Raw genomic sequence first — 12,425 nt, forward strand, 5'->3', positions numbered from 1 at the left:
TAATTCTTGTTTCGTAACTTTACCCATTAAGCAAAAAAACACAGATTCCTCCGCAGCTAAATACTCCCCGCGAATCACGCTGTTTAAACGCTAATGTGCTCAGCGTATTTATTCAGCGGCACCCGTGTGCCGAGGGATCTGCTAAGAGAGGGGTTATCCGACACAATTGTTAATTATCGTAGCAAACACCCACAAGAGGGAGCTTTGGGACGCACACAGAGCGTCAGATCAAACATGCGATGTGATAACTGATGAAATGGTACTGCCGCGTGACAAGCACCACATCGGACAGTTCTGTGCATTCCCATTAGTTTGCGCATTTTAATGACGCCTGTTATGCCGAATGTGGGTGGAAAAACAAGTATCGCCACTTTTCTCATAAGCGCAAACAAGCTAACGTAATTAGCATTGGCGGCGCGGCTTCGTCACTTCCTACACTGAGCTGCGAAGAAACCGAAGCTCGGGCGAATCTGCATCCGCGCTGAATGTGTTGCGGAGGAGGAGGCGAGCTAAATTGATGTAATATTGAAGAAAGCACAATGAGGGCTAAACAGATAGATCTCACCCGGTATCCATAGCAACAGGGCTGTTAATCGCATTAGGATGTCCACAGTGTGCTTAATTACGAGCAATAGGACAGAGTACGGTGGCCCCCAAAGTTCAAATTATGAGCTGCGCTTGAAAGGCAGAGCGGAAAATTGCTTTGGGTGGGGAGCAGATATTAAACTAATTACCGTTTCCGCTCTCCCCCTCCACCCCCTCCCCCCCATGGGAAGAAAAAACTGAACGTAACCACGACTAGACCGTGATGCGCTGTAGATGTAAAGCACATTTGCATTGAGATCAACAGCTTTAAGATTGTCTAAATCGCACAGAGTCAAAGTTGAAAACCTTGACCACAAATATGCCGCAGTGGACGCATTTATGCATGCCGTATATGAGTGTGGGCCAGGAGAAAGAAAGCCAGAGAGAGCTTTAATTCTTGGTTTCTAAGCAACTAGAGAGACTGCTTGGCACCTTGCAGAACACTCTGAAACCTTTATTGTGTAGAGTTACTACACACAATAACTGTTAGTGTGTAGATGGTTTGTTTGGAGCTATAATAGTTTGTGGGCTTTGACTTTGTGCTTATTTTCTTGATAGTGATTTTTCAGCCTTGTTTCGTTGGGTAAAAATAGATAATGGTAATACTTATAATAGTGTAATAATTCATGACATGAACAAACAAAGAACAATATATTTTAAATGTTAATGTTAGTTGATCGAAATACAAGTGTTCGATTTTTATTGCGCATGAACTAATGTAAACAGATACAACTTTTGATTTCAAATAAATAGATAGTATTTCTTGAAATTAGCCTTACCTTAGGTTAGTAAATGCCGTAGACGCGTCATTCATTGTTAATACAATGTTATTTAATGTTAATAAATGGAACCTTATTGTAATGTATTTTTTCATTCCAAACCTGTATGACTTTCTTTCTTCTTTAGAACACAAAAGAAGACATTTTGAAGAATGTTGATAACCAAACAACATTGACCCCCATTGACTTCCACTGTATAAACAGAAAACTTTCTCTAAAATATCTTCTTTTGTGAGTCATATACATGTTTACAACCACAAGAAGGTGTATAAATGATCTCTTTATTGCAAACTTGTCAGCAAAAATACTGTATATTGACTAAGCTAGTTTATCCCTCAACAAAGGTTACATTCATTTTCATCTCGCCGCATTAAATACACCCTCGTACTGTCATTCAGATATTTATTATTAGTTTATTCTTCTTCTTTGTTCCATTTGCGATGTTCACCACCGTCTACACGCCAGCACCTCCTGTTACCCTCAGGCTAATATTATTTAAGTTGTCACCTTACCTATGACGCCGACCTGGCCGTCACCGTGATTTATTGACACTTGTACTTGACACACAATTTAAATGCAAGGAGGGGAAGCAAAGGCCTGGCTGGGCCCGATAAGAGAAGGAAGCTCTAGGAATAATGAGGGGCCATGGACGTTCACCCCCTCTCTGCATCTCTAAATGCACACTGTGCCTGTTCTGCGTTCTGTCCCGGCACTCCCAGCATACTGGGGCATGAACCGAACAGATCTAGTGAAGCGTGGAAGAAGAAAGTTGCAGAAGAGAGAAGCGGTCATGGGAAAAAAAACGGTGAGGTTGTAAAGGTCATGTGCAGGCTGCTGTGTAGACTTTCAGATGGGATTTTTTTGTGTAGATGCGTTTGAAAAGTACATTTATCAACCTGAATTGTTTGTGATGTTGTTTTAATGTGCTGGCATTGTTTTTTTTGGGGGGGGGTGTGGTGGTAATTTGTCTTTTTATATTATGAAGACTTTGTTTTGATGACTTTTTAGCTATAAATATAATTAAAGACGTCAATTTATAATTCATTTAATATATATCTTTATTATTATTATTTGTTTAAAGGGATAGTGCACTCAAAAAATGAGTCATTTGTGACTTTCTTTCTTCTGCAGAACACAAAAGGAGATATTTTGAAGAATGTTGATAATCAAACAACATTGACCCCCATTGACTTCCACTGTATGAACACAAAATCGCTGAGACATTTCTCAAAATATCTGCTGTTGTGTTCCACATAAAAAAGAGTCACATACAGGTTTTGGGTGAACTGTTCTTTTAAATTCACAATTTGTGCCTTAAATGCACTACATAGTCAATTAATATATTTTTTTTATGGTTGCCAAGCAACCTCGATATAGTACTTTCAGGATTAATATACCATGTGAGGCCAAAGGTGTGTGTTCATCTGCATGCCACATTGTCTGCAAGAGTCTGAAGAGAGTCCGAACTATCCAGTTTCTATCCACAAATCTGACTCTGTTCGCTGTGAGTTTAACCCACACAAGTGTCCAAAATATATAAATTAGTTTTGTAAAATGCATGTTAAATGTGTTACGAAAAACAAAAAAAATCTACCAAGCAATTTCGGATAATCATTTATAATCTGTGGGCAGGGTAAGTAGATAAATCAGTGCCACAGTGTTGAATTTTAAGGTGTACTTACAGAATAACATTCTGTTTCAGAAGTGCTATCTCTTGACGTAAAGACAGCGTTAGTCTTTACCATTTGCCTCTGATTCTAAATTCTTGACCTGAACAAATATCGGTAACACTTTACATAAAGGTGCTATTTATTAACAATTAGTTATGAATTTACAATGAACAATACTTCTACAGCATTTATTAATCTCAGTTCATGTTAATTTCAGCATGTACTAATACATTATTAAAATCAACCGTTGTCACTACAAACATGTGTTAATGCACCATGAACTAACTTGAATAACTGTATTGACATACATTAACAGGGATTATTAAATGCTGAAAAACAAAATTGTTCAATGTTATCCAATGTTAGCTAATCCATTTACTAATGTTAACTAATAGCACCTTATTGTAAAGTGTTACCCAAATAGCTTTGTAGTCGTTCAAATGCTACAGTTCTGAAACCTTTAAGTAAATTGTTTTTGGGACAAAAGTTGTACTTTTTAAATCAGGGGTGGGCAGTCATGGTCCTGGAGGGCCATTTTCCTGCAAAGTTTAGGTCCAACTCTAATCAAATAAACCAGATCCGGCAACTATAGCTCTCCAGGATTATTAGAAACTTGGATGTATGCGTGTTGAGGCTGAACTTTGCAGGGCAGTTGGCCTTCAGCGCCAGGATTGCCCACCTCTGGTTTAAATTGTGCCTTTTGGATTGACTACCTGTGTCACTTTAAAAAGACCACCCATTTTTTCATCAGCTTGTGTGCTTTTCAACCCGTTTACATTTACGATGTCTACCGTAAAACAGCTAATCTGTAAAATCTGGGAACTCTGTGGCATCTGCGCTTGGAAAAAGCGGAGGCAATCTATCGCTGAGGGACAAGTAATTGACTTCTGTTGTACCTGTGTCAGCACCGCTGTAGTTAGTTTGAGTTGCTCAATCTCTCGGCCTACAATTTCCCAGTGACCCTTAATGGCCTTCCTCATGTCGGTTTACTAACCCCGCTCAGCTGAAAGCAATGATAGTGGATGATCGTACATCTGATTCGCCTGGTTGTAAATATTGCCTATAAATAGAACTGTAGCTGGGCAAATCAAGTGTGGTGATTTGGCTGGTACACTTTTAACTTTGTTTCCAACCTTTTTTTGAACTGCAAACGAGACTCGGATTAAAGAACTCAAGCTAGCAGAACACTAAATTACTGGTTGTCCGAGGAAGTCGGAAGCTAAAGTTCGAAACTCGGGTCGAGGGTTGTAATGTATTCGTAGCTTTACTTTAAAACGCCGAAGGTTCTTGGAGTGGAAAACAGCTTTATTGATAATACGAAGCCTTTGGCCGTCAGAAAACAACTTATCTGTGCTAGTCGGCTAGCTGGATGGATCCAAGTTTTTCCGTAGTGTGAGGTGTGTGGCTTTGTAATGTAGACGACAAGGTTTAGGGAGGTCCTGTCTTCGACTGTGACATCATCTGAGCGAAGCGGCTTCAATAATTCAAGGCGCCGCTGCTTTCTGTTTTCTATCAGAGAGATATTTGATGTTCTGGGTAAATAATTGATTCAACGCTGACTGTTGCTCCTGTCAAGACAATCTCTTGAGGGTGTGTATGCATGCCTTTTCAGCTTTGCATGTGTCACGCGTTCGCTCTGCTGATATCATGCTAGCTTGTTTAATGGAGCTGAAGGGAAATGCAAGACCACGCCTGGCACATTTTCGTCGAACAGTTAAGTGCTGATGTTTGGCCACCGTCTGTTTGACTTTTAATGCTGTTTTGTGCCCGTGTATTCGGAAAGTTTCTTTAACTGTGGGCATTTTTGTCCTGTGGGTTTGATTTAGTCTTTATTAAAACGTAATGATTTGAACTGTTCGCAGTGTTTTTGTTATATAAGTCATATTAAAACTATTTTTCTTTTCAAATACTGTATGCATACATGTTTTCTTATTGCAGACCTAGACTTTTTGTTCAAGATTTTTTTCTGTTTAGTATCTTAATGATAGTAATTACTATGATACTATGATGTGAACAAAGACTAATTTAGACAAATTTATGACGTGAATATGATTTATATAAAGTTTACTCGAATTAGCACTGTACTATATTAATACTGTATTAACATTCATTTATATGACGCCTTTTGGATTATAATGATGATAAAACAATTACAGAATTCCCCTGTGATGCGTTTCACGGCACAAACATTGCCAGCTGACTGAAAGTGTGACAATTGTTCTATTTTTTTATAGTACACAGTGTTTCTTTGCACCTGATCAGAAGTTTCTCTATATGTGTGAAAGTGAGAGAAAACAAAAGTAAGAACAGAGATAAGTCGGAGACACAACGGTGCAGGGAATTTAAAATAAGGTTTTAAGAACATCAACAAGAAAAAAGCCTTCTCATTCTTTCGTCTGCTTTCCACTTCTACTCCCAGATGGGATTCTGTTGCTAAATTAACAGCGCTGTCTTTCTGCTTTTGTTCGGGCACCGGGATGCTCGGCCGTGTCCAATCAGCCGGCATGTGTACTGCGGCATCTGGATTGATGTGGCTTTTCATTATGGCATCTCCAGGTGTCACTCCGGCATTCACACAGTTGCCACGGAAATGGCCAAATTGATCTGCGGTCCTGAAAGAAAGCAGGACTCAATAATAGCCAGGTGTAATAGAATGTTTCTCTGCCATTAATTGCCTCTGGCTGGCTTCAGCAACCCAGGTTTAGGGCGTTAGCTTTAGCGCTATTTGTTATTTCACGATCAAATTGTTCCTGATTTTCAGCATTTACCTTTCACAGAGACTACATTTATCAGCGAATGATCATGCGACGATACTGTTGTAGAATAAATCACCTTAGGTTTGAATAAACGCTTGCTTTGCCAAGTCAAGTTACGTCATGTTGACAATACATATCGTTTTACAGCAGCTTTACAGAAGTGTATGTATCAATGTACCACATGACAATAATATATGGCTCTGTGCAATACAAGTCATGTGTTGTTTTTCCAAACAGACCATCCTCCAATGCATTATTAAGGCAATGATTATAACTTGTGAGCTTGCGATGTGTCTTCATGACAGAACTTGCTTAAAGGCATAATTCACCCTGTACCCTGTATTTACTCACCCACATGTTGTTGCAAAGCAGAATAATTTGGAACAATGAGGAAGAAATGTTAAAGAATATATTTTTATATAACAACAAACCGAAAAATGTCTAAAAAGTACTAGTTTGATAGAACTCAAGTGGTCAAGTGGACTTATATTCCATATTCTGTTTTATTCTATGTTTTTCATTCATTAAAGGGATAGTTCACCCGAAAATGAAAATTCCTTAATCATTTATTAACCTTATGTCATTTGAAATTTATATGACTTTCATTCTTCTGCACACAACAGAAGATATTTGGAAGAACGTCGGTAACCGAACAACCTTGTCCCCATTGACTTCCATTGTATGGACACAAACATTAGGACATTTCTCAAAATATCTTATTTTTGTGTAGTTTGCTAAACCTAAAGCTATTACAGCATTTCTGTTAATTGAAATCAAATAAAATATTGTCTTAAATATTATTAGAAAAATGAGAAATTTTGCCTCAGCAACAAACTGAAATAAATGAAAACAAAACAAAAATCAAAATACCAATAAATCGAACTCGTATCGCTATATAAATAAACAAATACTGTATATATTAAAATGAAAAAGCACAAAACAAAAGCTCTAAAAATTTAACTAAAATTAACATGAAAATATCTTATTTTGTATTCCATATATACAGGTTTTGAGCAACACGAGGGTGAATAAATGATGATAATTTTGGGTGAACTATTCCTTTAAATACAGTCGCTCATATTGTATGGTTTTGCAAACTTGAACTAAAGTGCAATTTGGGACACTTTTATGATACTTTTCCTTTTTCTTGGGATCTTGACAGCCTCTGGTTACTGTGAATTGTCATTGTTGAATATTCTTCAAACTCTCTCCCTTCGTGTTCCACGGGGAAAAACAACAACATAAGGCTTTGGAACATCATGAGGGTAAATAATGACAGATTTGTCATTGTTGGGTGAGCTGCTCCCTTAAAAAAAAACAAATCCATGCTAATGCAGCTATCAGTGACAGCGTTTTCGGCTTCTTTTAACACTGTGTTTCTACGCGGGTCTTTTGTTGGAAACGCATGCTGATTCATTTCTCTGCTGAAGCAAAACCTGTAGGCCTAATCCTTGCGGAATCATAATAGATTCAAGACTCAGTGCTCTTTAGTGCTATTTTATGTTGTGTGATTTACTCATGCTTTCAAAAAGTGGCATTTGTCGCATTGCTTTCGACACCCTCTTATTGCACGTTTTCATTCAAATGCTCCTTGTCTCCATGGTGATTGTTGCCACGAAGGGCTTAAAGAAATCTTTGGTAATCACACTGCAATCAGCAACGTTTGAAGGAACGGCATAAAATTCTAAGTGCACATTAAAGGGAGGTATGAAGGAGTAGGCAGAAGGTAATAAGCAGTATACAATTCAGTATTATTCCCCATGATTACTTGAGTATTTACGCTGGTTATGGCTGTGCTTGATCAACTTGTTAACAAAACAGAATCTTGAAATATAGTGTTTGTTTTGGATGCTGGTGATGCTTGGATGCTGGACTCCTATCTGCCCCTCTTCTCCAGGAACATGTCGGTGAAAAGATTCAAATCTGTATGTGTTTTGTTTGTCACACCCAACTTCCAATTGTCCAATCAGTTCCCGATGGACGAAATCAAGTCCTGCCTACATTTTCTGTCATTTCAGAAGCAGGATATACATGGATATACTGTACATCACGATAGAGAAAACAGACAGTCACAACATCCGTTTCATGCCGACATTATTTGTCTTAACCAGCGAGATGTTTCTGTCAACCAGAAAAACCAACAACACAACAGCATTGAATTTAAAGGAGCTGCCTGTAATAAATTTACTGAATTAAATCAAAACAATAACTTAATACTGTATGTCCGTAGACTTAGGAAACATGCCACGTTCATATATTGGTTTGTCCAAAAAACAATGCTATAGCCAGTTATTCCACTCTGAAATGTGCGTTTCGTGCCGGAATGTCTGTTTTTGTTTTGGTCCGTGTGACCCCGCCCACTGATGAATTACCCACTAGTGTATTTCGACAGCTCAGTTGCCAGTTGGTGACAATCACAACACAGATTACCATATAGCAGCAAACAAACGATCTGTGTCAGAGATAGCAGATTCCATCCTTTCCGGTACTATGACTTTGCAAACTCACTATATTTTACAACTTACGAGAAGTAAATTACAATTTTAGTATGTTTATTTAAATGAGACAGCAATATGGCCCATAAATGCGACCTCCGGAGGACGCAACCTCTGAAACAAGCTGCTGATTGAGTTACATTTGCAAACAACAAAACCACTGCAAACGTTTAAATTATCAAATAAACTTACAGTGTAAAGCCCATTGCACATTGAGCCCGAAATTTGCGTCCGAAATTTCTGCACGTTAAAAAATAAATACGACCTCACGTTGTGTCAATCACATTTACACTGCCTCCGATATTTTCGGCCGTCATAAAAAAATTCGGACCGGGTTCGATTTTCTGCGTTTTTCGCATCCGTCAAGCATTTTGAGTGGCCTTTTTTAACAATTCAGAGACACCGTACAAACGAGAGCCAAATAAAAAAAATTCAGACTGTATGTGCAAAGACCTTAAGAGTTTATGCTTTCCATAACACTCCTATAAGTGTCTGGCAACTCTTCTGAGCGTCGAGTCTGAGGAGGGGCGGGGAAAAACCCTCGACAATATTTTGAATTTGAACTGCGATACTAAGCTTAACCTCTAGGTGTCAATGTTACATACGGCTCCTTTAAGAGCAAAACAATGTTATTTTACACTGTAAAGAAAAATCTGTATTTTTACAGAATTTTACTATGGGTGTAACGATACTTAGTACTACGATATTTCGCGATGCAAAAATGTCACGATGTGCATCGAAGAGAGATGGGGATATTTTACGATATGATGTTTAATTGTATTCGTTGAGCGGTCAAGACGCCACCTACTCTGCGCCAGCGCGTCACGTGTGCTTATCTCACATATGCGGTAGAAAGAGAAGTCTCTGGGAGAAGGCACTCATTCGATCTAAGCACATCTGTGATTTACAAAGCGTCTTATTTTCCCTCACAATCGCCGGTAAAACACAGCAAACTTGAAGCGTGACTGCAGGCGAGTCACCCCGAAACTCATTACAAAGGCAGCACAAACGTTTTTATATGCCAATGTTAGTTTATCCGCTAACGTGAGCTGCTGCATAACGTGATATGCAACATAAAGTACGCCAAAAGAAACCAGCGCTGTACCGATTAGAGAAGTGAGTCGTACTGTAACTGTAGATTAAAAGATTGAATGACATGCTAAAAACCAAGTATGTGATTTGCATGACTGATGAAATCTAATGCAGTTTATGTAATATGTCTTTTTGAAAGATATTTCTCATTCATTACTGTATCAAGCAAAGACAGCGCAGCTTCAAAGAGACACGAGCCAATAGCGCTTGAGAGTGAGCTCTGTCAAAGCATTTCAATGGTTGAATGTACTGAATGAATATACCCTTCACTGAACGAACGAGTCAATTGAGTCAAAATGAGACTGAATGAACTGGTACTAATATTCATGGTCTAATATTGTCTGTGTTGTAACAATGCATATCCAGTAGTTACTGAACTTTTCTGAAAAATAAAGGTAATGACCTGGTTTAATTTCATTCTAAGGTAAAGTAAATTATGTCAAAACAGTTAAATATTTGTATGGAACATTTAATTACACCATTTAAATTAGTTAAACCAGATAGATTTTAGTAGACTAAATATAATGTAGATTTTGTTGACTAAAACTAAAATGATGGGGATGACTAAAATATGACTAAAACTAAATTGCATTTTAGTCAAAAGACTATGACTAAACCTAAATCAAAATTTGCTGTCACTCAGTGACAAACCTGCAGTACACCAGGTTCAGTTAAGCCTTAAAATGTTAAAATTCTTTATTAATTTGTATGTGCAACAAAAAAAGTTACTGAAATTGTTAATATTTTGACAATAGATGTTATTTGAAAATATCGAGATGTGTATCGTATCGTGAACCCAGCATCGAGATATGTACCGAATCGTGAGCTGAGTGTATCGTTACACCCCTAAATTTTACTGTTACTTTTTTACAGATTTTCCAGAGATAATGAAAAAACTGTTTTTTTCAGAATTTTACAGTATTTTGAAAATAAGGTAAAAAACAAAGACTGCAAATGTACAAGAAAAACATTTTACAGTGGAGTTTGCTAAAACTAAAACTATTACAACATTTCTGTTAATTGAAATAAAAATAAATATAATATAATATAAATATAATATATTGGCCTAAATAAAATATTGGCCTAAATATTATTTGGAAAACAAATGAAAATGAGAAATTTTGCCTCTGCAAACAAACTGAAATAAATGAAAACAAAACAAAAACCTAAATAGAAATAAATCGAACTCATATCTGTCATGGTTCTGCCTCTTCATGTCATGTCTTTCTTGGTCTAGTGGCAGGACCATGACACATATCGTTATATAAATAAACAAATCAATAATAAAATGACAAAAGCACAAAAGCACAAAACAAAATCGCTAAAAATTAAACTAAATTTTACATGTAAACTAGGAACATAAAAATAATTACAAGTATTTATAAAAATAAAATAAAATAAACTGAAAACAAAACTGTCTGTGAAAGAGAGGAAAACCAATGCAAGTTTTCATGGTCATATTAAGATTGCCATTTAATGTCGAGTGTAAAACTGTAGTGTTGAAACAGTTGTTCTGACCACATACGTGCTGCTCTTTAAACACTATACCCTTTGATTTATTCATTTCAGAAAGAACAAAACAGAAAGAAAAAAAAGAAACAAAAGAATAATAAAAATTCCTAATATATTTTGTAAAGTAAACCAGTGGCACAATTTATATTATAACCTAATATACATTTTATAATTTATTAAAAGGTTTAAAATATATAAAATATAAAAAAATTAAAAATATTATCATTTATATATTTCTACAAAACTAATTCCAGGAATTTAGGTATACAACTAAAGGTTTAAAAGATCATTAGAAGTATACATTCAGTGAAGTGAGCCCAAATGTCCCCAAATGAAGCTGAAAAATGCTTATGTATGCCTTTTTATTTGCAGATTGAGGACATGCAGTGGCCTAGTGGTGAGATGGAGATCCCCAGCTCAGTCTGCAGCCTGCCATGCAAGACGGGCCAGCGCAAGAAAGTGGTCAAAGGTGTGCCCTGCTGCTGGCACTGCGAACCCTGCGACGGCTACCAGTACCAGTACGACGAGACTTCCTGCAGGCTGTGCGCCTACAACATGCGACCAAACGCCAACCGGACAGGCTGCCAGCCCATTCCCATCGTCAAACTGGAGTGGCATTCGCCCTGGGCCGTCATTCCGGTTTTCTTGGCCATGCTCGGAATCGTCGCCACCATCTTCGTCATGGCAACTTTCGTACGTTACAACGACACCCCGATTGTCCGAGCGTCCGGCAGGGAGCTTAGCTACGTGCTCCTAACGGGAATATTCCTTTGTTACATCATCACCTTCGTAATGATCGCCACGCCCGATATGGCGGTATGCTCCTTCAGACGGATCTTCCTGGGCTTAGGAATGTGCATTAGCTATGCCGCGTTGCTAACCAAGACCAATCGAATTTACAGGATCTTCGAAGAAGGGAAGAAGTCGGTCAGTCCGCCTAAACTGATAAGCCCAACGTCACAGTTAGCAATCACATCGAGTCTCATCTCCATCCAACTCTTAGGGGTCCTCATATGGTTCGGGGTGGATCCTCCGAACACTATAATCGATTATGATGAGCAGAAGACCATAAACCCTGAGAGGGCCCAAGGGGTTCTCAAGTGTGACATTACAGACCTACAAATCATTTGCTCTCTAGGATACAGTATCTTGCTGATGGTAACATGTACAGTATATGCCATCAAAACGCGGGGAGTTCCGGAAAACTTCAACGAAGCTAAACCCATCGGCTTCACGATGTACACGACGTGTATCGTTTGGCTCGCCTTCATTCCTATTTTCTTTGGGACAGCACAATCTGCAGAAAAGGTAACACCATTTTACAATAAACGTCAGTTTATTGATTTTCAATTATAACTGTGCTTGCTGAAATAAACATAACGAATCTTGGGCTGCGTTTCCCGATAACGTTGTCTCTTAGCGTGCTACGAAGACTCTAAAGGTATATCTCAACTACAGGTACAGTATACATTTTCTACGTGTGTTTCCGGAACTATATCTTAGGAAGTTACTTTCCTACGTGCCACGTTAACAGGT

General features: G+C 38.0%; 1 protein-coding gene across 2 annotated transcripts in view; it reads left to right on the plus strand.

The window, feature by feature from the left end:
* The window catches only part of LOC130548858 (metabotropic glutamate receptor 7), a 216,209-nt gene that overhangs the window by 138,549 nt on the left and 65,235 nt on the right, over positions 1–12,425 (plus strand). For both annotated transcript variants that reach the window (XM_057325892.1, XM_057325891.1), the window contains exon 8: positions 11,262–12,197. In XM_057325892.1, the coding sequence (XP_057181875.1) occupies positions 11,262–12,197 (936 nt within the window). The remainder of the gene's footprint in view (positions 1–11,261; positions 12,198–12,425) is intronic.

This window comes from Triplophysa rosa, linkage group LG25 (assembly GCF_024868665.1).
Source record: "Triplophysa rosa linkage group LG25, Trosa_1v2, whole genome shotgun sequence".
NCBI classification, from domain to species: domain Eukaryota; kingdom Metazoa; phylum Chordata; class Actinopteri; order Cypriniformes; family Nemacheilidae; genus Triplophysa; species Triplophysa rosa.